General features: G+C 40.4%; 1 protein-coding gene across 2 annotated transcripts in view; it reads right to left on the minus strand.

Moving 5' to 3' along the window:
• The window catches only part of POU6F2 (POU class 6 homeobox 2), a 495064-nt gene extending 468566 nt beyond the window's left edge, over positions 1 to 26498 (minus strand). Inside the window, exon 1 of one of the 2 annotated variants that reach the window (XM_045494367.1) lies at positions 26330 to 26498. In XM_045494367.1, the coding sequence (XP_045350323.1) occupies positions 26330 to 26434 (105 nt within the window). In that variant the 5' untranslated portion in view covers positions 26435 to 26498. Of the gene's footprint in view, positions 1 to 25545; positions 25731 to 26329 lie in introns of those variants that run through there. The other variant, XM_045494365.1, reaches the window with a different exon arrangement.
• Between the last annotated feature and the right edge of the window lie 461 nt (positions 26499 to 26959).

Below are 26959 nucleotides of genomic sequence, written 5' to 3' on the forward strand. Positions count from 1 at the left end.
TCATAATATAATATAGATTTCATAATATAAAATTAAGCACTTAGTATAAAATTAGTTTTATAACTCTCTTTTTCCAGTTAACAAAATAACTGAGATTCTTTCCATGTCCTTAAATCTCAAATTCAGAAACAAAAGATAAATAAAATGTGCTGGTTTTCCATAAGTGCTCTGCCATAGATAATGAGTAAGAGTGCATATAATTAACAGCAACTCAGCCAATTTTAAAACACCATCTCTTGTGATGCGACTTAGCATTAATAACCTGCTCCTCAATGAAACCTTCACATGTCGATGCTAAGGATGATTTGGTAGGAGAAGAAGGAGAAGGAAAAGAGGGAAGAGCATATGGCAGGGAAGGAGGAGATAACCATCAGGAAATATTCAGAAATTCTCCCTGAAGAGAAAAATAAACTTAGTGCATTATAGAAATTGATCAAATCAATAAATTAACAAAACCGCAGGTCAGTAATTATTTTCCTGCCCCCAAAATGTTATTTTTCTCCCTAATACTTGTCAATCATTGACCTCAAGGCAAAGGTAGTACTGTATTAAGAAATTGTTTTCGGGCGCCTGGGTGGCTCAGTCGGTTAAGCATCCAACTTCGGCTCAGGTCATGATCTCACAGCCCGTGAGTTTGAGCCCCGCGTTGGGCTCTGTGCTGACAGCTCGGAGCCTGGAGCCCGTTTCAGATTCTGTGTCTCCCTCTCTCTGACCCTCCCCCGTTCATGCTCTGTCTCTCTCTGTCTCAAAAATAAATAAACATTAAAAATAAATACATAGGGGGCGCCTGGGTGGCACAGTCGGTTAAGCGTCCGACTTCAGCCAGGTCACGATCTCGCGGTCCGTGAGTTCGAGCCCCGGGTCAGGCTCTGGGCTGATGGCTCAGAGCCTGGAGCCTGTTTCCGATTCTGTGTCTCCCTCTCTCTCTGTCCCTCCCCCGTTCATGCTCTGTCTCTCTCTGTCCCAAAAATAAATAAACGTTGAAAAAATAAATAAATAAATAAATAAATAAATAAATAAAAAGAAAGAAACTGTTTTCAAAACTCCTGGATTTTGCCTACAGAAGAACAGGATGAGAGTAGTCACTCTGTTTTGTTTTGTTTTATTTTCTATGATTCATCAGCTACAAAAGAAAATACAAAAGTTGCAGAATTATTGCTTGGTCTAGGTATAGTTTTGAGGGTACGTTGTTCCCAGGCAAAGGTAAGATTAGATAAGTTATATAATATTATTCTAATTGTTATTATTTCTAGGTCTTCTTTGGCAAAATGTCAAAGAGTAACATTTGATGTAGCTCCGTTGTTTTTACCATAGAGTAGTTTTAATCCTCATCATGGCTCCTAATCCCTATCCCCACTATGATCTCCATCACCGTCATCATTATCACATCACCACCACCAACTCCACCATCATTTCTACCATCAGCATCATCCCCATCTCTTTTTACCCCATCACCATCCGTGTTCTCCACAAGATGACCATCCAACCTTCAGAACTTAGCTTAAACGCGGCCTTCCCCTAACCCCTCATCGAAAGTAGGTTTTACACCTCCAATCATAATTCACCATCTTAGCAAAATTTTTTATTCCCGTTTTGGTAGTTACTACAGTTTAGTATTTTTCTTTCTTTTTCACTGGTTTTTCATTTCTAGCAATCTAGATGAGGACGATGACCACAATTATCTCGATTATCATTCTCTCTCTCATACGTTATGTAGTGCCTGGCCCATAGCCAGTACCCGATAAAAATCACATGAATTAATTAATCAATCATCACTGAACTGTCTTCAGCTCTGATTATGAACTCTAACCTAATGCAAAAAAAAAAAAAAAAAAAAAAAAAAGGCAGAAAGAAAAGGAGAAGAAAAAAACCAAAACTGGCTGTGATACAAAATGATCTTTCTAGTATCTTTTGTCTCAGTATGGGAATTGAGTGCTACTAGACCCATAAGCGGTCATTTTTAAACTGTCTGCAAACCATACAGGCACTAACAAGTACAAGCATTGCATAAGGGCAGAGGAAGTGGCCTTTTAAGTGGTATGGGTTGAGGGGGTGAGTGAACTATTCACCCAGAGACATCTCTCCCACCTACCCAATGTGAAATCTCTATCATCACATTAATATTGAAGGTTAATATACTATAATACCATGAAATTACTTTTAAACTATAAATGAACTATAAATGCTATGTGGTAGTTCACATATTAACACTTAGGTATAAATTCATTTATCAGTCTATTCAAACAAAGAATATGGAACATGTCATTTTTGACTTATATCAGAGGATATAAGACTTCCTTTAATACCACACCCCCACCAGCACACTGCCCCCTTTCCTTGGCTTTCTGTTCATAAAGCTGAATTACAAGAAGAACTAATGAGCACCTGGGTGGCTCAACAGCTTAAGTCTCTGACTTTTGATTTCACCTCAGATCATGATCTCAGGGTCATGAGGTCGAGCCCTGTGTCGAGCCCATGCTCTGCATGGAGCCACCTTAAGATTGTGTCTCTCCCTCTCTCTCTCTGCTCCTTCCCCACTCTCCCTGTCTCTCTCTCTCTCTCTCTCTCTCTCAAAATAAAATAAATAAATACAAGAAGAACTAAGATGAAGTGTAGTTATTTTTCTTGGCTTCAAGAAACTGTCAAAATTTTTGTAATTATGAACAGAAAAATAAAAGTTATGGTATCTACTTTGGGCAAACAAAGCCATTATCTTTCATCTTTGGTTGCACAAGGAGAAGAAGACATATTTGTTCTATGTCATTGTCTCCAGGACCTTCTCACATAACCAGACCATCTCTTGAATTGATCCCTTTTTTCAAAATACACATATAATATAAAAGTACCCCTGACAAAATACTAGTAAGTATAAAAGTGGCTTTTAGAAATATTAATGCCTGGGTGGCTCAGTCAGTTGAGCATCCGATTTCAGCTCAGGTCACGATCTCGTGGTTTTTGAGTTCGACCCCATCAGGCTCCCCGCTGATGGTGCAGAGCCTGCTTGGGATTCTGTCTCTCCTTCTCTCTACCCCACTTGTGCAAATGCTCTCTCCCAAAATAAACAAGTTTAAAAAACTTTTAATATAAAAAAGAAATATTAATGTCATAGTGCTTCTAGCAAAAAGGCTATTTAGCACAGATTTGTCATTATAACTAAAACATATGTTTGTAACTGGATGTGTCTACCAAATTGGGGGGCCAGGGTCAGGGGGAGAGAGTTAGGCATGGATAGGTCATGCGATGAATGTTACCTCTTCATAGACTAGGATGGCTAGCAAGGGCTTATTTTAGATGGGAAAAAGCCTGTGGTTCCCAAAACAACTGTAAGTTAACCAGTTACATATATAGTATATTACGACATGAAAGTTGACACCACATACAGAAATACTAAATACCACATATGCTCAAGGGGTACAAGTTATAGTTGCTAGGGGAGCTGTAAGTTCCGAATGGCAATAAAAATGGAGGAACAACCACCTGCACAGCCTTGGATCATGCCTTTATGGAAACCCTATGCATTCATATGCTTGACAAATCCTTATTGAGTGCCTACTATGTGTAAAGCATTGTGTTAGAGGCTGTGGGAAAATATGGCCCTTGCCTCAAATAGCTTATAAGCAAATATATCCAGTGGGACTGCACAGATCGACAAAGAATGGGGAATTCCTTCGTCTGGCTAGAGTGCAGAAACCTTCCACAACATTCTTCAAATGTCACGTGGAGAAGTCTGTAAAGCGGAAATGTTATTAGAATCGACCCCCAAATGCCCACTACTTCAACTCTAGCACCTGTCTCCTATAGATAACCCTCTAATGCCCATTACTGAGCTTTCCACCATTGGGTCTTTAAGCATAACGGTCCACCTTTCTTCCCTTGCTTCCTTCCAACTCACCCTTCAACAACTAACACAATTAACATCAAAGCATGCTTACTGCCTAAATGTTTCTCACATTCCCCTTGCATTAAAAATACTTTACAGAGCCTCTCAATGCTTATTTATACATGTTCAGATCTTCTAATGTATTTCTATGTGTCCCATGAAATCTCAATAAATATCAAAATGTACCTATGTCTAGATATACGTATGTTTTTTGAACATGAGACATGTTACGTATCACGTAAGCTCCCTCTCTCTTTGGGAGCTGCCTGCAACCCCATCTCCCTGAGTTGTTAAAATTCACTCTAGCACACCTTAATCACTTAAGACAGCTCAAGCTAGAATGTACCTGATAAAGAATATGGGAGAAGATTCCTTCCCTGACTCCTAACCTCAGAACGTTTCAGGGTCTAGGCGATGTCACGGGTAATTTATTAACTGAGATGAGTGGTAGAGCAATACATAACTACATACATTGTTCACATGATTGTTTGGGGTGGGGGTGGGGGCAGGCAGGGGTGGAGAGGGGGAGGGAAGGAGGAAAATAGAAAAGACTCAATCATTATATACATGGACAGAGGGGCGCCTGGGTGGCTCGGTCACTTAAGCGTCCAACCCAGCTCAGGTCATGATCTCATGGTTCGTGGGTTTGAGCCCTGCATCAGGCTCTGTGCTGACAACTCAGAGCCTGGAGTCTGCTTCAGATTCTGTGTCCCTCTCTCACTCTGCCCCTCCCCTGCTCGTGCTTTGTCTCTCTGTCTCTCTCTCTCAAGAGTAAATAAATGTTTAAAAAATTTTCAATAAATAAAAAGTGGAAGAGAAAATAGGATATAAAGTTAATCTTGCAAAGAACAATCTCTGTTTCACACATTTTTCCAAGCCAGTAAGATATTATGCTTAGGGGCCAATCAGATGTGGCCTAAAAGCCATGACATAATGCCCAGACAATGGGGTCTTTCTCACCCAGGTTTGGCCACTGACCTTGGTCCAATCATTCCATCTCTTTGAGCAAAACAAGGTACTTGGGTCAGCTGCACTTGGTGACTTCTTTCTTCTACATCTAAAACCGTGTGAAATGTATACTTCTGTAGAGGAGGACCTTATCATATCTGCTCACGTGTGTCCATACCCGCTGTCCATGCCATAAAAGCGGGGATCTCGTATTCCCAGGGCCTAAAACTTTGCTTAACCAGTATCCCCAAATACTTACCAAATGACTAAATTGTTTTCACTATATGCAATACATTTGTGTTCGGTGGGTCTTGGTTTAAGGCTGTATGTTTAGTGTTGGCACCACAGCGTATAGCGAGGACAACCCCTGAGAGGTTACCATCAAAGGGGAAGTAGAACACATGTTTACAATAATCCTAACACAAAACAGAAGGTGGATGCCAAAAGGAGGCACAACGTGTTCTCAGGGTTCAGATGGTTAGGCCAGTGGGCAAAGGCTTCCTGGAGGAGCTGTTGTTTCAGAAGAATGAACAACATTTAAATAAACAGAAATTTGGTGCAAAGTCAAAGGCATGGAGGAAAGAAACTGCAGATGTTTGAGAAAAGGAAATAATAGTCTAGTTCATCTAGACTAGACTTTAGAGTCCTGGTGGGGGCAATGAAAGAACACAAACGAATTTGAAAAGAAGGTGGGGCCCCCATAACCTCATCACCAAGTCTTTGAACCATGGAATGTTTCGGGGGGTGGGGGGAGGGCGGCGGGGAGAGTCCACTGAGAGCTGTGTCATAAATAAATTATCCAATATTTTGGCTTAGTAGTGGATTCTACACCCCAAAGTTTCCACTGAGGCACCCGGAGCCACCATGGAGGACAATGTTAGCACAGAGCAGGTGGGAATCTGGGTTCCTCCCCAACTTCCATCAGAGCTCCACTGCCTTTGTCTGCTGTACATTTAGGGCTTTCATGTAAAATGTATTTGAAAGTAGAAATGTTTGAAGGCCACTGATGTGGAACGGAGAGACTAGAGGGTAGTTGTTAGTTCAGCAGTCCAGGTGAGAGGAACAAAAGTCTGAAAGAGAGGGAGGAAGCAAGACTAGACAAAGAGATTTCCAACCCAGGTAGATCCTATGAGCTCCGTCCATTCATTAAATGTGGGAGGTGAGGGAGAGGGAAGAGCCAAGGTGAATGGAAGGCTGGGCCTACTCCGCAGATATAAGTAGGTCAAGAGGAACAAACACAGAGTCAGACTGCCTGAGTTTGAATCCCAGCTCAGCTGCTTACTTCTATTGAGTCAGATACACATGTAAAGTTAAGAACACTATCTGGCACACAGTAAGAGTTTAATAAGTGCCCATCCTTATTCTCTTAGGTGGAGTGGGTTTGTAGGAAAGACTTGTTTAGGCTCCAACATGATGCTGGTAAGGGGAACCCCAACTATCCAGGTAGATATGGTCAACAGATACACAGAGAAATGCTAGTTGAAGTTACTGAAGGTGATGAGAATATAGAAGAATATAGACAAGAACCAAGGATTGAACCTTGGGGAATGCCTGTTTCGGGAAAGCAGAAAAAATAAGCAGCAAGTTAAATAGAATGAGGGGTGAGAAAACTAAGAATATAAGGTTAGGGTCAAGAAAGCCATGTTGTGGGGCACCTGGGTGGCTCAGTCGGTTAAGCGCCGACTTCGGCTCAGGTCACAATCTCGCAGTTCGTGAGTTCAAGCCCCACATTGGGCTCTGTGCTGACAGCTCGGAGCCTGGAGCCTGCTTCAGATTCTGTCTCTCTCTCTCTCTCTCTCTCTCTCTCTCTCTGCCCCTCCCCTACTCATGCTCCATCTCTCAAAAATAAACATTTTTTAAAAATTTATTTTTTAAAAAGAAAGCCAAGTGGCTAAGGAGCTTCAAGAAGTGTGGTGAGTGATAGACACACAGAAGGCAGAGGTGAAGAGGCATTTCCATTTCTTCTACGAGGAAAATTCCCGTAGAGAGGGAAAGCACAATAAGTCAATGGATGACAATCATAAAAACAGAGAATGCATAGTAGTGGTCTCTGTGCACCAAACACTGCGCTTCACTCTTTGTATGAATGATCTTAGTTAATCCTCCAAGTAACTCTCTGAGGTGGCCATTGTCATCACCCTACTTCACCACGTCTGTCATGGGCACTATAAAGAGCACTCATGTATGTCAGCCTTCTAGTCCCGCTCTGTCCCTGTGCCCTGTGATTTGTAATCAGACAACCACCTTGTTTCTGTGTCTAAATGCTCCCTCTGCACCCTGGTCCCGGTGACTGCGTCTCCTTGCTTAAATTCCCATCCCTTCTTCCTCTGGGTCAGGCATAATTCATTCTCCTTTCCATTGGCCCCTTCTCTCCCCTGGAAGCTGCCAGCTGCTGGTCCCTCTGCCCCCATGACAGCACTCCCCTACCTCTCCTATTTCCAGGCTATTGCTTCTCCGTTCTTATCCACGGGCCCTTCTGCAGCTCAGAGCGCCCATGCCTTACCGAAGGGATGATGCGATATTTATCCAATTCTCAATCTAATATCAAAATCACAATGAGATACCACCTCGCACCTGTCAGAATGGCTAAAATGGACAACTCAGGAAACAACAGACGTTGGCGAGGATGTGGAGAAAGGGGAACCCTCTCGCATTGCTGGTGGGAATGCACACTGGTGCAGCCACCCTGGAAAACAGTATGGAGGTCCCTCAAAGTTAAAAATAAAATTACCCTAGGACCCAGCAATTGCACTACTAGGTGTTTATCCAAAGGATACAAAAATGCTGATTCAAAGGGGCCCATGCACCCTAATGTCTATAGCAGCACTATCAACAATGGCCAAACTGTGGAAAGAGCCCAAGTGGCCATCAAGTCATGAATGGATAAAGAAGACATGGTAGAATCATATACAATGGAATGTTACTCAGCCATCAAAAAGAATGAAATGTTGCCATTTGCAACAACATGGATGAACACTAGAGTATATTATGCTAAGCCAAAATCGTATGACCTCGCTCATATATGGAAAGAAAAATACCATATGATTAAACTCATGTGTGGAATTTAAGACACACAATGGGTGAACATAGGGGAAGGGAAGGAAAAATAAGATAAAAGCAGAGGGAGACAAACCATAAGAGACTCTTAAATACAGAGAACAAACTGAGGGTTGCTGGAGGGGAGGTGAGTGAGGGGATGGGCTAAAGGGATGATGGGTTTAAAACACAAAATGGAATAAAATAAAATAAGATAAAATGTTTTTTTTAAATATTCAATTCTCAATTAGCAAAGGAAAATTGGGACTAACGAAGAAGAGTTGGCACTAACATAATTGATGGGTCTGCCTTTGCATTAGCCTCAGATACTTTGAATTCCAGGTGAACAAAGTTTGTTCAGCCAAGTCCACAAATGACTTTAGGAGAGACAAAAGAGATGAAGATTACCCAGGGCAGTAAATGGCACCGAGGAATGAATGGAGTTAAATTCCTCCACCACCACCAACCATCTCCTCCCTGGGGTGGGGTCGGTGGGGGGAGCCCAAGCCTGTAGAACATGCTGTTACTCTTGTGTATTAAGAGGCCAGATGCTTTGGGGCGCCTGGGTGGCTCAGTCAGTTGGGCAACCGACTTCAGCTCAGGTCATGATCTCGCGTTCGTGAGTTCGAGCCCGTGTCAGGCCCTGTGCAGACAGCACGGAGCCTGGAGCCTGCTTCAGATTCCGTGTCGCCCTTTCTCTCTGCCCCTCTCCTGCTCGTGCTCTCTCTCTCCCTCAAAAATAAATAAACACTAAAAAAAAAAAAAAAAAAAGAGGCCAGATGCTCTGCAACATGCACTCAAGCACCTGACTTTCTATACGGACAACTGACTTAGGACACATGTATGCATGCGTGTGTGTTTGTAAAATCCTGAAATTCAAATATCCATGTTATTCAGTCTCACTGCGGATGCTGGATGGACTTTCCTTTAGGGTCATTTTGGAACCATAAACCTAAACCTGTCATTCATGAAAACTTCCCATTTTGTCCTGAGACAGTATCCCTGACATTTTCATGGTTTTCTTTTTGGATACCGTTCGTATTTCATAACATTAAGGGATTCTAACTGGAAACTCGAAACTCATAACTGTTTTGCATGAGACTCCTCCAAACAATCAGCACTTCCTTTTTTACTGATCTGCCAAAACTCTTTCTTTTCCTAATTATGTCTGTATTTCTTCTCCCTCAATTTGTCTGCAGAAGAGTAATACTTATTTCATTAAAATAAGCATACACACACACACACACACATATACATATATACATACACATATTCTCTTCATTATTATGTTTAAATTCAGCAGGAAAACCAAAAAACACTTAGATGTCAAATGTTCAGATATTGCTATTTGCTTATGCCGCAGAAATATAAATCATAAAACAGTTCATTAACATAACTTTACTTGTGCGTTATTTTGAGAAAATTTTATTCAAGAATGAACTAGAGGAGTCAAAACTCATGCCCTTGTTTTCTAAGTACCGAAACAATCTCTTCATTCATTATATTCCTTATTCATTAATTTTTTTTCAATTTGTAAGCACATGTGTAGTTGCCGGTTTAACAGGATATTCTGTGGCCTTTTGTATTAAAAGTTTTAAAACACGATTTGAATAATCCATATCCTAGACTGTAAGAAGATGAAAATTATTCACAGTCAATTGATGTGTGGTGCATAAAATACTGCTAAAGCGTAAAGCAATACGAGCTTTCCACCCAGAGTAATATTTTAAGGAACATGTGTATAGGTGGATAAGTGGTAGAACAGATTTGTTTTTTACCGCTAAACAAATACAGGAATATTTTCATGAAACCCCTGAAAATGCTACCGGACTTGTGAGATGTTCCTTAGTTGTGAGGCTTTTTTTTTTATCATGTCTTATTTATTTGATCCACATACAACTTAACATCCAGTCAATATAAACTTCTGAAACACAAATGTCGTGCTCTCATTTTCCACTGCTCTTTTGTCTTTTAATTCCGCTAAATAGGACCTTGGAGCTCTCCTTCCTTTTTTTACAATTCAACATTCAGATGGGCCAAAAATAAGCATCCAGTGGATATCATGGTGACAGCTGCTTAAATTAAATGCAATATGAAATACGAGTAAGAAATCACAGGTGAGGAAGCCACTTTCCTTTTAGACATCAATATGAATATGGAAAATAATAATTTTCCGGTCCCATTTGTATATTCTAAAGTGAAACAAGTAGAAGAACACAGACACAAAATTCCCAAAAAAGGAATTTTGAGAGGGAGCTGGAGCTAAATGGAGCAAAGGCAACTCAAGACTTCAAAATCACCAGACAAGAAAGAACATTCTACTGAGATATAAATGAGAAGAGGGACAGCTGTGATAGAGGAATCATTGGGAAGCAATAATTGAGAGCCCAAACATGCCAGGAGGTGTCTCTAGAAAGACTTAAGACTTATGGGGGCACCTGGGTGGCTCCGTCGGTTAAGTGTCCAACTTCGGCCCAGGTCATGATCTCACAGTTCGTGAGTTCGAGCCCTGCATTGGGCTCTGTGTCAACAGCTCAGAGCCTGGAGCCTGCTTCAGATTCTGTGTCTCCCTCTCTCTCTGCCCCTCCCCTCCCCTCAAAAATAAACATTTAAGAAAAAAATGAGTTATGGAAAGCAGACGCAGTGGAGGGTAAGATGCTGAGTATAAAGAGTCTAAACTGGGGCACCTGGGTGGCTCAGTCATTAAGCGTCCGACTTCAGCTCAGTTCATGATCTCGGGGTTTGTGAGTTTGAGCCTGCGTCAGGCCCTGTGCTGATAGCCTGGAGCCTGCTTCGGATTCTGTGTCTCCCTCTCTCTCTGCCCCTCCCCCACTCACGCTCTATCTCTCTCTGTCTCTCAGAAATAAATAAATGTAAAAAAAATTTTTTTTAAGAGTCTAAACCTGTAGAGTCTCTAGGAACTCCTTCAATTAGTCTAACAGGATTATGGGCCAGTTTCTCAGAGAGGAAAATGGAAGGCAGGGAGGAAAGGAGGGAGAAAGGGAGGGATGGAGAGAGGAAGCAAAGAAGAGGTAGACAGAGATAAAAGGGCAGCAAAGGAAAGAAAAGGAAGCGTTTCTGCAACAGTCTGGACTGAAAATACTAAAATCCCAGGACCTTAGTTTGTCCAAAACCCTTTGGAATCTGACTGACAATGACTCCAATAAGATACCAACCTTGCCCATTTCCTGCAAAAATAAGCCACACGATTGCCCAGAAAAAAAAAAAGGGTGTGGTGAGGCAGGGAAACTCCGATTTTTGGCCTCATGTTTGCACGCGAATGGACTTCTCACACACGAGGAGAAATTCTGTGTTATCCTGGTAAGTGACAAGAGTCTGATATTCATGGTCCTCCACAGCCATAAAGAATTTGATTTTTTCCCTCTATACCCCACTCCCCTTGGGAGGCAGAAATCCTGCATAAATGGGACTCTTCATCAGACCCAAACTTTCCTTTGGCAGGCTGTCCTGAAATCAAAATATAGGGTCAAGAGCAATGAACGGGCCTATCTGGCTGCAGATGTGAAGTCACATTTTTCAATGAGCTCTGTAAGTAATAAAGGGAAAAGGAACTCAGGAATTAAAGAAAGGATCTTATTAATGGCCCACTAAAACCCTAGTAGAATAAAAGAAATGAGCACACAGGACACCTATTTATTTTATATTAACATCTAATCACAATTTTTCCTAAACTTAAATCACGGCTAGTGGATCAGAGACACACTCTCCCTTTCATTTGCTCATAAATATAATTTGAGCCCCTGTGCTGTAATTGGCATCAACATCACGGGCTGACTTTAACCAAATAACCAGGAGGTAGCATGGTCCCTTGCCTTCAACGTTTCCTTTAAAACACTCTTTCTAATCAAAATTTGGTCCATCTGAAGAAAAAAAAAAAACATGGCTTCAAGACATATTGAAGGAAGAGAGGTGCAAAGAGGTGAGAAACCTTCAAATATCTTGATGCTCGAAATCTTCAACTCCTATCCTTGCCTACTTTCTTGCATTCAGGCATAAACCTCACTTTTTTGTGTGCGCCCTATTGTCAGATTTGATTTGCTTTGTATTTGTTTCTTTGTGGTCATGACCATCATCCTATCCTGCCATAAGAACGTGCAACTATTAGGGCGCCCGGGTGGCTCAGTCAGTTCAGCGTCCAACTTCGATTCAGGTCATGACCTCAGGGTTTGTGGGTCCGAGCCCTGCGTCAGGCTTTGTGCTGACAGCTTGGAGCCTGGAGCCTGTTTCAGATCCTGTGTCTCCCTCCCTCTCTGCTCCTCCCCCACTCACATTCTGGCACTCTCTCTCTCTCTCAAAAATAAATAAATATTAAAAAAAAAAAAAAAAAGAATGTGAGACTACTATGGACTCATGGATTTATCGTCTACTAGGTCCACTGGGGTAAATATAGGAGAGAAAATGAAAGAGTTGAAGATAAACAGTGTTCATGGGTAAAATAAGAAAATTCAGTTACCATTAAGGCTTCTGTATGACACTGTTCAAGGAAGACAAACTTCCTGGTGGCATTAACATCTTGACATTCAGCACTCTGACAGATTTGATCGGCCTAATGCAGGCACATGGAAAAGTTAGTTTATCACCCATATTATGGTGAGTGCCAAACCACCCACCAGGCTGGTGTGCTCTGAATTTGGCACAGAAGAAGATAAAATAGCACCCTGGACCATCTTGTTGTTGCTGTTTTTCAGGCAGCACTATGTGTCCCTGTTTCTAACTAACAGAGCCGAGGAGGGTCTACAGTTCAGGAAATGGACAAGAAGTGAAGCTTTGAAACATGCACACCCCCCCCTCAGGTGCATTAATATGAGGCTTGGACGAAAAGTGGGCCAAGAGCACCTTGCAGACTCTGCAGCTGGGTGCGCACCTGGCTTTTACTCCCTCTCCACAAGCTTAAGTCAACGTCTTCCACTGCTGGGACCCTGCGGGAGGTGTTATCGAGACTCGGTTCATCTGTCTGAGCAATGACCCTGTCTCCTCCCCTTAATGCAGGGTGGTCTTGGAAACGAGGGGTGTAGGTCCGGAAGAGGTGGCAGGTCAACCTAGACGATGTGTTCCACTACAGTAGGTGACAAGCTCGGGCAAAAACGTTGTCGTTACCAAGTATTCTGTTCACTTCTGCTGTTGCAAAGCAGTAAGTACTCTGTTGAAGACCATGGTGGTGATTCATTTCACCAAATCGCCATAGTGTCTCCTAACCTTTATACCATCTATAGGTGTTTACGTAACTGAATTTTGTGTGAAGGGTAAAGAGATGTTTAAGAATAACCTCCACTTGGTCCTACATCTCTAACACACAAATGCAAAACAAAATTAATATTTTGTGAAAGTTTTAAACTACTGGGTAGATTTCTCCTTTTCAGCCCCATTCTCCCCTCCAGAGCCAAATATTGAAAATACCACTCGACAAGAAGAAATTTAATTGAAAAGAGTTAAGCAGGGGAGAAGGTACCCTTTATTTAGCTTAATGTAAAAAAAAATAGAATTGATATAGGAGAAATGCCACAATATTATTAAAAGCTTTACAAAATTTGAGTTAAGAAATAGCTCCTTGATAGAATCACTGATTTCCCTCCACCATAATCTGTAATTACAGAAATATAATTGGGTTATAAAAATTAGTTTAGAAGTGTCAATGCACATTTGGCTAGACTTCAGCTGAGTTCTTATGAAGAATGAATAGAGAAAACAAGGCCATCTAATAAATTTAACACTCTGATTTCAAATTTAAGCAAGAATGTTAGTTTTAAAAAGTATAGATAGAATGTTAATTAGCTAAAAGGTAAAAACAAGAGTTTCTGAGACCATTAATTCAAATAGTGAAGACAATTATAAAATATAAACTTGTTTTCTATTTTATATATTTATATACTACATTTTACATATAATATAGCATAATCTAATATAATAAATATAATATAATATATAAAATATAATACAAAATTTGTTTTCAAAACTTTCAGGCCTTCCCTGGGCGCCTGGGTGGCGCAGTCGGTTGAGCGTCCGACTTCAGCCAGGTCACGATCTCGCGGTCCGTGAGTTCGAGCCCCGCGTCGGGCTCTGGGCTGATGGCTCAGAGCCTGGAGCCTGTTTCCGATTCTGTGCCTCCCTCTCTCTCTGCCCCTCCCCCGTTCATGCTCTGTCTCTCTCTGTCCCAAAAATAAATAAACGTTGAAAAAAAAAAAAAAAAAAAAACTTTCAGGCCTTCCCTAAAACTGTCTATGGGAATTTTGTTCCTCACACACACACAGAACAGCACCCATTGGGCACTCTCTTTAAGGTCTGTTGCGTCTGAAGGCACATCTCCCAGAGCACTAATAAAATGGAGGCCAGGGTGACTCCTTCTTTAATAGGAGCAACTGCTTCCATGGAAGCTTTACCAGAGAGCACCAACTCACTCCTCCATCCTTCCAGTCATCATCTGTTCTATTGTTCTATGTTTTGTAACAGAATTATTTCCCAGACCACCACGGACAGCCCAATCATAACAGGCAATGAGAGCAACAATAAAATTCATATGTAGGAAATGAGTAAGTCATGGATTCTTAGGAAAAGGAAGAGGAGGAGGAGGAGGAGGAGGGGGAGGAAAAAGAGAGGCAGAGAGAGAAAGGAAGGAGGAGGAGGAGGAGGAGGAGGAGGGTAGAGGCTGGAGGGAGGGGAGACGGGCGAGAAGGAGAGAGGGGAGAAACAAAAGACATTTCTGCAATACAATCTGCCTTCATCATGATATGAAAGAATACTAAGAACCATACTTTCCACAGGTAACGTTTAGGGCCATGTTTCAGTTGTGTTAATTTATGTATGATTAAAGGGTTTACACCTTGGCTTCCAACATCCTTAGTTCAAATCCAGCTTTGCCAATTGCTGTCCAGGTGACAAGTGACCCTGTGCACTTCCTCAGCCTCCTAGTTACTAAAATGGGAGGTAGTAACAGTAACTACCCCACAAAGATATCATGAGGATTACATTATGTTTATAATGTTCCTGGCACCTGGTAAGTGCTTACGAATTGGTAGATCATTGTTAGTGTTATTTTTAAGATGGCTAAGTACCTAGCTCTCTTCTGGATAAAAAAAATACTATCAAACATTATCTCAGAGGGGCACCTAGGTGGTTCAGTCGGTTGAGTGTCCAGCATGACTTAGCTCAGGTCATGATCGCGCAATTCATGAATTCGAGCCCTGCATCAGGCTCTGTGCTGACAGTGTGGAGCCTGCTTGGGATTCTCTCTCTCCCCTTCTCTCTCTCTGCCCCTCCTGTGCGCGCGCTCTCTCTCTCTCTCTCAAAATAAATAAATAAACTTTAAAAAATTATCTTAGATATTCAGCAAAGCTTACAAGATTCAAGATTCCCACTGAAACATACAACACACACACACACACACACACACACACACGCGCACACACACTGATTCTTCTGCTGTGGACTTATGATTGTGTGTGTGTGTGGGGGGGGCACCTGAGCGTGCATCAGGGGTGACATTGTTTAATCTTTATTGTTTCATTTTATTACTTAAAATAACATTCATGCAATTTAAGAGGCACTATAATAGAGTGCATTAGAATCACCTGTAAAACTTCTTCAAAATGCCCTTAACCCAGGCCCTACCCAGACAAACTCAATCAGAATTTCTGGGGATGGACCTTGCATACCAGTGGGTTTTTCCAAGGTTCTCCCGGGTGGTTCTAGGGGGCAGCCAGGGTTAAGACGTGGAAAAGAGGAAAACGGTGAACCCTTAGAAAGGATTTCTAGGTTCAAAACTCACTTATTTTATTCACTGGCAATATGGCTGTGAAGAAGACATATAACCTTCTCTGAGCCAGTGTCCACTGCCATTAAATGGGAGGGATGATTTGCGCCTAACTTCTTAGAGTTGTGGGTTTCAGATGAGAGCGCTAAGACCAAAGCGTTACTCTGCAGTTTGTTTTGGGAGCCAGTTTTGAGCTTCACGTGCGGAACCAGCTACTTTTAAACTTGTAAATGACGCATGATTGTTTCCTGGCCAGGTTACTTGTCCCAGCCTCTGTAGGGAAGAAGGGAGAGCAGAGGAAGCATGCACCGCCCACCCCCCAACCAGCAGCTCCCCAGAATCAGTTCTGGGAATCTGGGCTGGGAAAGATGGCCCAGGCAGCTCATACCTCCATCTCATACAAATAAGATTTCATTTAGCCACTTCGTTTTCTCCTTAGTATACGGGAAGTGACGTGGTAAAGATGAATGAGCACAGGATATCCCAAAAGAAACGTTCACATTCTCTTCAGTATTTAAGGAGTACATGTTTTGTCCACCTTACCAAAACCCTAAATTACCTGAATTCAAGGGCTATGTCTGATTAGGTTTGATTCGGCCCTTCTCCTGACTGCATTATTTAACCTATGAATCATGGTTGAAGGATTAGTCTGACAATATGAAATATAGAAAACAGGAATTTAACTGACATTAATGACCATGAATTTCTTCTGGTCTCTTTTTCACTAATCTAGGTATACTAACTGAATCATGCATTGGAAACATATATCTCTGTCAATTATCTTAATAAATAGCAGTGAGGCCCATGAGAGAAAATAAGTTATGCATTTTGTTCAGCTGAATTGGTGTCTTAAAACAAACCCAGAAGTCTGAGAGCCATAACGTATCTGACTGAGAATCGGCTCCCTGTGTCATTATCTCTTGTTCTTACTTCTTTGTCACTAAATACACTATTGTGATTTTTATTGCTACTTTCATTGGCCTGAGTGTTCAATATCGAAATGATGAATAAGTATTCTTGGGGCATAAAGCTATCCCTCTCTTCTAAGATCACTCATCACCTTCTCTTAGGAGACACTACCTACGAGTTCTTTTGGTAAAGCAAACTCCGCTTAGAAGATTCCGGAATTTTTTGTGTGTGCCAAAAGGATGAAACATCTCTATTTGTTAGTCTTATTTCAGAGACTGACTTATTTCTGAAAAGTTAGATGTTCATCAAGAAAGAACTGGTTAGGTATTGTGGCGATTAGTTTGCAATACACACAAATATCGAATCATGATATCATACACCTGAAACAAATATAATGCTGTATGTCAGTTAGATCTCAATAGAGAAAAGAACTGTTTTTAAATAAGTCAGTGTATATCCATGAAAGGGAATACTATAGAGAAGGATGGAAATCTATTCATAATAATATGAGATGTTCAAGGTATCTTTTTAAAATGTGAAAGTTGTAGAACTCTGTCTACAGCACGAATCTGGAGTGTTTGAAGATTTTCTATGCTTCTATGTGCATAGAAAAATTCTGGAACGATATAATACATTATTGATGACGGTAGAATGATGGAGTAGTTCAGTTTTCACTTTATATTCTTCTGTGTTGTTGCTGTTGTTTGTTATAAGCACACATTACTTTTATAATTTGTTTAATAAAAAATTTTAAAAGACTCTTAGGATTCTACTAGGTGGCTTGTCCCGATGGCATGCATATAACAACTGTGCTCACGTTCATGTTCTACTCAGACGCTCCACTCTTTGCCTGAACTAGCTGTTTAACTCCTATTTGATGGATAATGGTAGAAAGAGAGAAAACAATCCCAGTTGGTATGTTTCAGCACTTGTAGAAAGTAGCTCTGAAATGGGAGTAGAATGCAAAACAAAGCATCCTTGTTTTTGGAAGGAAATTACCATTCCATGTAATGGCAACATCATTACCAGAATAATCATCCTTTTACAGTATAGTGATCAACTATGTACTCAAATTTCTACAGTTGATTTCTAGAAGTTGTAAAGTGTTTTTCCATTTGCTTGAACAACTTTCTTGAAATGAAGAGTATTTTAAATAAACACCTACCATAATTTTTTCAGGCACTAAAATTGAAAACAGTTAAAATATTTTTATATTACTAGGGGTTGAATAAGTATTCTACAATGTCTAGGGAGTATGTGTGCATGTGCGTGTGGGTGTGTGTGTTCACTAATTACATTGCCTCACTTTCATTTTTACTCCAAATCCTTTAGTCCCTGGAAATCTACGCATAGATTCGTTTACACATGGAAAAAGTTTTCAAAAAAGAAACAACTTGGGGCACCAGTCGGGTGTCTGACTTCGGCTCAGGTCATGATCTCACAGTTCCTGGGTTCAAACCCCGCGTCAGACTCTGCTGAAGGCTCAGAGCATAGAGCCTGCTTGGGATTCTGTGTCTCCCTCTCTTTCTGCCCCTCCCCTGCTTGCACTGTGTCTGTCTCTCTCAAAAATAAATAAACATTATAAAAAAAAATTTTTTAAAGACACAACTTTAGTTACTAAATCAAGTATTCTCATTTTGCCAAGAAACACAGTATAACTGCCTTGGATTTGGACAATAATGTTCATCTTCGCTCCCAGAAACCTTTTAAATATTATTATGAATGCCTTTACATTAGCAACATTAGTGAAACACTCCGAAATACACCTCAAATGTATGAAAATCAACTCTGTTAGACAGATTTGAACCAGAGAAAATAAATACAGCCAGTGATGTACTTTTCAGACCCTTGAACACCATCTGCTGATATGAGCAGTGAGAAATTTTCAAATTTGGGGTTCTTCTAACACAGCCAAATTTCCACAAAATCTCTTCTTTTCCCAAATTCTGACCTGGGGCATTTCATCCTACAATCACTTCTGCCTCCCGTTCAACCAGCATCTTGTCAAATCTGGCTGCAAGATTAAGTTTCCAGATTCAGAATTCAATATTGTAACCCTAAGGATATAAGATCCAAGCTGGAACATTCTGTTTAAAAAAAAAAATGGATAAAATTGTTTCAGCCCAGAGACCAGAGTTTGCTCTGACCATAATGATGAATCATCAGGGCTGACACTAAGTGAAATGAGCTTGATGTTCTTGGCTTTATTCGTGCACGTTAAGCAGGGGTTTACGTTTGTCCCAACTCTCAACCTTTTGTCTAAAAGGTTGAGAGAGCCTTGTTTTCTAGTATTATTTAAGGCTCACAAAATTAACTGGCTCTATCTGTCTTTTGACCCGCCATAGCCTAGGACGGTGTACCTGGCCCCATTCTTGCCCACGCTGGCGTCCAATTTTCAAAGAATACAACTGACAATTTAAGAAATATCTACTTTTTTTTTTTTTAACATACCTTCAATATCAACTAGGGTTTCTGACATCCATGTCTCTCTGCTGGTGTAGTATTTTGCCTCTTACTCTCAATAATAAAGTATTACATTTAAAAAAAATCTGTACCTGAATTCTGCGCTGAAAACTAACCTCTCTGTAAATGATGCACTTTTTATTTTTTTTTTTAATTTTTTTTTTTCAACGTTTATTTATTTTTGGGACAGAGAGAGACAGAGCATGAACGGGGGAGGGGCAGAGAGAGAGGGAGACACAGAATCGGAAACAGGCTCCAGGCTCTGAGCCATCAGCCCAGAGCCCGACGCGGGGCTCGAACTCACGGACCGCGAGACCGTGACCTGGCTGAAGTCGGACGCTTAACCCACTGTGCCACCCAGGCGCCCCGATGCACTTTGTTTTTAATAAGAGGAGTTGGTCTGAGTACTGATCAATGCGAAAAACACCATTGAAAAAGTATTTAATCTTTTTAAAGTAGATCGGTTTCTGCAAGTGTTTAGGTCTTAGGTGTGAGACATAGATGTGTTCTCGAAACACTTTGTAATTATTCATGAACAATCAAAGTTATAAAACATGCTGAGTCAGCATCATATTAGCCACAGGAAACATCCCTTTTAATAAGGCTGTTCTTCCACAGCACCTAAGCACTGGTTAAACTCGCAGAAAGCTCCCCAAATAAAGGGGTCCTTAATCTTGAAATTTGTGTTCCGTGGCTCCGTGGCAAAAACACTGTGAAGCTTTTCTTTCTCTTTTTTTTTTTTTTCCTTCTCCTTTTGGCTTTGTTTTAAAACTGTATTTGTCTTGTCCTAAAGTAATCATTTCGCTGCTTATTTCGGTGATCTAAAATCGCCAGGCGACGCGACATCAGCTTACAAAACAACAAAAACACTAACTACAGAATCCAGAGTGTTGGTCAGTTTTCTGCCTCCGTCTTGCTTTGTTTTGCTCTAGGTCTTGCCTTTCTCTCCGGTGCCCTTTGCTGCCTGGGCAGCCCACGAGGATTCACTTTTCACTTATTACTCATCACGCTGACTCTGGATTACAGCAGGGAGGAGAGGGAAAGCTGAGGGGAAAATGACAGTGAAGGAAAAGAGCAAAATACCAGAGCAGTGCGTTTGAGTAACTATTTCCTTTTCCTTCACTGAAGGTGTGGACACATTTATTTGCATCTTTGACCTTAAGAGGGGGGAGCTGGGAATTGTACGGGCATCTTTTCCCACTGAAAGAAGCCACCCCCCTGCACGGGGGCAGGGGTGGTAAGGAGGACGGAAAAGAGGTGAAATTTAGAATATTCTGTTGATCTTCATTTTTCTTTTTTTCTTGTTGTTATGGTTAGAAAAATGTGACTGAAGGGAAAAGGGTTACAGTTCACCCGGAATCAGTACCAAGTATCAACAGCTAATCTCGGTCTTTTAAAGAAAGAGTCCTTCATATCATGGGGGGTTTAAAGCCAGTGATAAAACAAAAAGCTATTTTCTGAAGCCAACCAACTTGAAAAATAACTGGTTTAACACCTCGAGAGCTGCCTTTAGTATTAATAATCAGAAATGCTTTCAAGTATTTTGCCCTCCCTTGCATACAATGGTTTTATATTTAGGAGTGGTGGCTCTGAAATAACAATAATGTGGTCATTTATTGCTGGAGTAAAGAAAACAGCACAAGCAGAGAGCAAAACAGGAAGACTGTATCCCATAAAAATTAGGCAGTTTTCACCTATAATTGGCTCACGTTGTAGAAGTGGGAAGAGCAAGAAAATAATAGAAAGAAAAATGAATCTTAGTGAAATGTAATGACAGGTTCTCACCGCTCTTTCTTCAGTCTAGGGTTCAGAAGAATTGTGCAAAAGGCAAAACTGGTACATATCTTGATTATCATTTTGGACCAGCTCAAGGCAACATGACTCAACACAGTATTGACATGTGATCCCAGAGCAAGTTTTGACTCAGTAATTTACTCTATTGGGCATACGTTTCACCTCCTCCCTGCGTCCCCCCCATAAAGGAAGGAAGGCAGGGAGAAAGAAAAGGAAGAACATAAATGAAGGTGTGAAATTATAGTGAGAGCAGCTCCTATCTCCCAGGTAAAAGTTTGGCCACGAAATACAGATGAGTTTAAAAGTTGTGTCAAATTTAACACAAAAGTTGTGTTAAATTTTCTGCTAGTGTTCAGATTATGGTCAATATTTACCTTTTTGCTTATTTTTCTTCAAGTCCAATCCTTTGATATTGGCATTTTATTTTCACAACCTTACCCTTTACTCAATCAAGTGTTAGAAAAAAGCAACAGCTTGTATGATATCACAATGCAAGGGAGAGTGGAGCTTTTCAATATCTGCAGGCACGTGAGTTATATTCTAATTTTGGCAAACAATAAAGATGAAAACAGAAAGATGCTTTCAACTGTCTGGTAAAATGCAGTTTACATAAGCAAAGAGACTGTCAACAAAAGGATCCTTCCTTCACCTGTCTCCTGAACAAGTACCACAGATTTGATATACACGAAACACATTATATTCAAACTGTCTTACATTGAACATGCATATTTCAGTGTTCCAGCAACCTCTCTCTATATTCTAGCGATGTGAATCCAAAAGCTTTAAATTCTTAAGCACTGAAATTTACACTTGGATAGAGGGAGTTTCATTAATTGATCTTAAAAACAGAAAAGAAAGTATGGTTTCAAGACCAGCTTTCCTGCTCTGGTTTAGTATGAATACTGACCTTATTGTACAGTATCATTACGATACGGATACACCCTTACTTTAGTGAGCAGGACTGGCTTTACCATTTAAACACCTGCTCAGGTAGCATACTAAACTTCAATTTAAAAATATTTGAAAGGTAATAAAAATTGAGTTCATCCAGTAGAATACAAAAAGCTAACACCAACTTTCCTCTGAGTGGAGTATTGAGTCCATTAGAAAGACATAGTACAAATCCACGGTACAAATTCCTTACAAAGGAATACTAGCACCATTTCGTATTCAGAAAGAATAAACCTTCATTAGTTTTTTTTTTTTTTAGTAAACTGTATACTCTTCACCTAAATGCCCTCAAAAACAGGATTCTCAATTAAATCCAAACAACAATTTCGCCTCACTAACATATATAAATTTGCTGAAGTGATAGGTTGGTTTCATATGAAAAGGGCAGTCACACCTACAAAAATGAGTTTTTAGAGCACACGAGAGTTATGCTTGGCATGTGTGAAACAGGGTGAGGTTAGCCCTAAGGTTTAATGTTTATAGAAAGGGCATGAAAATCAGTGGAAACGGACTAAGAATAAGCAAGTGTATTATTTACACACCCTGGGGGCCCCTCTCCCTGGGCCACCTCCACTCCCTTTCAGCTTGAATATGGACTAGTTAAGCACGTTGCTCTGAGAGCCATGTTGAACATTCTCAGGAACAGGGTATAAATAAACCCACATGCAAAACTGCTTTATGACCAGAACAATGAAATATTTTGGGGGTTTTAAAAGCTTCACATGAGAAAACATGCACCGAAATCCTATTCAGCCAAATGCACTTTCCCTCCGTGCCATTAGGGCACACTCTCGAGCACTGTCTCAAATAACTGCATTTACTTCCGAACGTGCCCCTTTAAACACTTTGAATTGTCTAAATTTACCCTGCGGGGAAAAAATACCCATTTTACTGGTAAGGTAAATTGCAAAAGCTTTGGACTGTGCTTCCTGTCCTACCAAGGATGGTTTCTCCGCTCTTCTGCCGACCCCTCAGCCATGACCCCTGGAAGCATACCCATGAGCGCTTTTACCCAGCGGTGTCTCTCCCCATTCCTAGCAAACTCTTAGATATGCTTGATAAATATTTTTATCTAATTTGCCTCATCTGTTGTTTTTATTAACAACTAATTTAATATCCTCTGTTCTGTAATATCTGCAGAAGCCAGTATAAGGAAACGCACAGCCAGCCCAGACCCTGAGGCCTGTGCATCAAGATGGCAGGCTGGCCAAGGGTCCTCTGGGGACAGCAGTGCCAGAAGGAGGATTGGACACGGTGACCCGTCTGCCTGAGATGAGGGGGGAAAAAAAAAACAACATCAACCAGGAGCTCTGTAATACTGATGAACTAATCTGTCACTCACAAGCTCGGGTCTGCAAAAAAGAAAACTGCAGTAAACATTTAATAACCATGAGGGGTGAAAATGCGAGCCTTCATTTTCAAATGCTGTTCAAACCTATGGCTCAGAACCTACTTAACTGGTTAGTTTGCGTTGATTTGAAAAATCATCTGAAGACCGCAATCCACCCTATAGTTCCAAGGGTTAGGAAGTGTGCCACAGATAACTATCAAACATCCAGATGATTTCCAAGAACTGTATGAATGAACCAAGTTTCTTGATCTTGATATCCCAGGCAGGGAATTTGTTCTGAAGTACTAGACTGCTTAATTGCTTGGGGGAGAGAAAATCCTGGGGGAAAGACATTTATGAGGCAATATGTGCTCCATAGAGTCAGTGCACTCTCTCCAGCTGGATCATGGCCAGCAACGCAGAGAAGTCTACTCTTCTCTCCAGTAGAAGCAACTGGATATTTGATCTTAGAGATGAATGAAAAACCTAAAGATCATATTTCATGGGAATCTTTCAGTATCCTGAATGGAAAATACCACTGAAAATCGGTTATTTGCTCCTCCAACCCAAATCCACTTAGGACCAGAATTAAGAACGTGGGTGGGGGGCCGCGGGGGAAGGACAGAAATAATTTTTATTCTAATATGTATTTGAGGACGAACTAACATTTGCATTACCAAATGGGACTGTTCGCACCTGCTGAGTAGGCAAAGGAGGGTACTGAAATCAACAGCTTAAAAGAAACATGTATTTTTGATTATGATTGCCTGAAAAGCAGTAAAAAAAATTATTTTCACATTCTTGTTATTGTTAGAAGTCATCATCTGGGTAAATATTTTTATCTGTGCTATAACAATTAAATCATTTCAAAAATCTATGCCCTCTTCCTTTTTACTTCTATAGATGCATATGGGACAGTATGCTATCTTTCCTTTCGCCTCTGTTTCAGTTTCAGAAGAAGTAAGCATTTTAGTTTGTACATTTTTTATGTTTGTACATTTTTAATACAGAAAATTTTTACAACCTGCAGAACGACAACTGTTATAATTTACCAGCTTGACAACAGTACCTGAGCCTTTTTATAACAAATAATTTATGAGAAATGAGCTCTCCAGAAACCATGTGGCTACTCTGATGCAAGTACTTAAAAAGTATTTGTTAACAAGTCATTAATGGGTGTAATTCCTGGACATACAAAGTCTTTAAAATGTACAAAATGCCGAGCCATGTAATAATAACCACCACTTTTAGACCCTGACAAATTAGGAGTTTAATCTGGTGTCTGTAAAATGTATACCGATTTCCTTTTTGAAAGTATATATTTGAACCTTTTAAAAGTGTATATATACCTTTGCAGTGATTTCCAAAAAACAGTATTGCATAAAAATTTAGAAATATGTCTCCCATCTTTTTTTTTAAACAAGCTTTCTTTTCCCAACTAAGGGAAATGTATACGAAAGGCACTCCTATTTTTCACTTGGGGATGGAATACAGTAATTTTGCACAGTATTATGGCCTTACGATGACATTCAGAAGAGAGAGCATGTTTACAACCCAAGAAAAGTTTTATTAAACAGGACAAAACTGTGATCAGGAGCTCAAGTGTTCTTTTTCTACGAAAAGGTTATCTTTTCTTAGCAGGCTATTTAATTAATTCTATATGCCCTGATTATTTTAGCTAACTTTGATATACTTACTTGCTCATCACTGAACACCTACACTAAAGTAGGTATTAACAGCATATAAAATCAGTCTTTATATATTTTCTCCTGCCAAATGTATGCCCAGAGACTTCACTTTCTGTCTGTATAACAAAAACCAACTTGGAAGTTTTTTTTTTTTTTTAAATATTGTTCCATTGAAGCAGATTATCTACTGCTTTTAAAATAGTGTGAGCCTGTGGAAACATGGTATTATATATCTGACATTTCCCATCTAAAAATACATTATGAAGCATGCTGATATTAATAAACCATGTGCTTTCAGAACCCTAAAGTGCTTCGCTATAATTTGGTTGAAAACAGAGTCAAATGGTATATTTTCCACCATGCTATTAAACATACAGCAAACAAATTTCACATCATCACTTTGCCAGCTTGTCTTGATTGGAAAGTGTGCCACAAAAAAGAAAAAAACAAAACTTTTAAAGAGTTTATCAATATTCGTAACCACATTCTGATTGCTGAGTTAACAGTTCATAAGTAAGCCTAGATAACTTAGAAAAAAATGGATCAAAAATACATTCCCCAAAAGAGAAAGAAAGAAAACACATATATTCTCATTTTCCTCGCCCCACCCCCATCATAGAAAAATCACCCTTCCTTTTACAGCAGTTATCTGAAGGCAAATGAAAATACAACGATCCCTTCCTCTTCGGATTCAGCTTACGGACGCAAACATTTAAGCACAAACATAAAGTACCGATTGCACAGAAAGCGCCAAACAGAAAGAGCAAGACTCACTGACCCATTTGGAAGACAAAGACGACAGAACAGCAAAGCTCTAAAAATCAGCTTGTGAGGCCTCAGAGAGAGATTCTTCTGGCATTTCATCACAGCAGCCCCAGATCAGTTCACCTCCCTGGATCCAGGGAGGAGGAACTAAATAGAGCTGTTTATTAACGCTGGGGTGCTGGATTGCATTAGGAAGCCGACCAGACCACCTGGACCTTTCAGAGTGTGGCAGTGTTTAATTTGCAGCCTGCCCCTTCTGCAGCCGCCAAGACCATTTACCAGGCTCAATCACACATTATCTGGGTTAGAAGTAAAGGCACGTGTATTCCTAGATTTCTGTTTTCCATAGAGAGAGGGAGAGGGAGAGAGAGATGTAGAATATAGCCAAAATAAAAATATGGAACAGAACAATTTTAACTACTACCTAGGAAACGTAGCACCTTATTCTCTCCTTACACTTTCTTTCAGAGATCACGATCTCGACAGAAAATAAATTCTTAAAAATAGATTTTTTTTTAAACATCCAGACCAAATTATAAATTAGATTTGTCCTTGGATTTTTTGTTGTTGTTGCTGCTGTCTGAATTTTTGTTTGTTAAGCCTCGCATGGAAGTTTGAGGCTGAGGTTCCCTGGCTAGATTTACTGGGTGCCTATTGCCTCCCGCACTTTCAAGCACTGCGCTGGCAGGTAGCTGAAGATACAGATAGAAAGATGGTGCTGTAAATATGAATTATGTGAATCATATGGTGAGACCCTTGTGGAAAAAAGGGGAGTTGAGAAATGGCTGACTCCATACCTGACCAATTACAGCTTGCATGGTCCCCGTGTCCTGCTGGGCTGAGAGATCGCAATCCATCATATGTTGTCTTTGAAAAGGAGAATGGGGGTTTCTGGCATGCATCTGTCAATCAACTTCTGCACTCACAACCATCACCAAAAGCAAGGGGAAAAAAAGTCAAGCTGCTTCACCAAATAGGATGAAACCGTCATGTGACCTCCGGCAGACTCGCACACACACATTCACTACCTCCATAGAGCGTAAGAATTTTCTGTAGATATGAAATGACATTGACAAATACCCAATACCAAGTAAATAAAGTGAGACAAACAGCTATTCACCAAAGACAAAACATAGGCTGTAATCTGCCGCTAAAGGTTTAACAAACCTATGAGGATTTTTTTAATACTCTAGAAACCTGTGTTTAAGACCAAAACAAAAACAAATTAACTATTTCATGTGATAATTGAGGCTTTGGGTTCTAAGCCACCACATAATTTTTTTTTTTTCAATCATAAGTCATCACCCGCTTCTGTGAGGCTGTCCCTAATGATTTTATTTTCAGAATCTCTAAATGACCTTCGGACAATATGCAGGAGTCTTTATGGTTTTTGTACAACGTCACCTTTACAGAAAAGCTTGAAATGT

This window comes from Leopardus geoffroyi, chromosome A2 (assembly GCF_018350155.1).
Source record: "Leopardus geoffroyi isolate Oge1 chromosome A2, O.geoffroyi_Oge1_pat1.0, whole genome shotgun sequence".
In the NCBI taxonomy this organism is placed as follows: Eukaryota; Metazoa; Chordata; class Mammalia; order Carnivora; family Felidae; genus Leopardus; species Leopardus geoffroyi.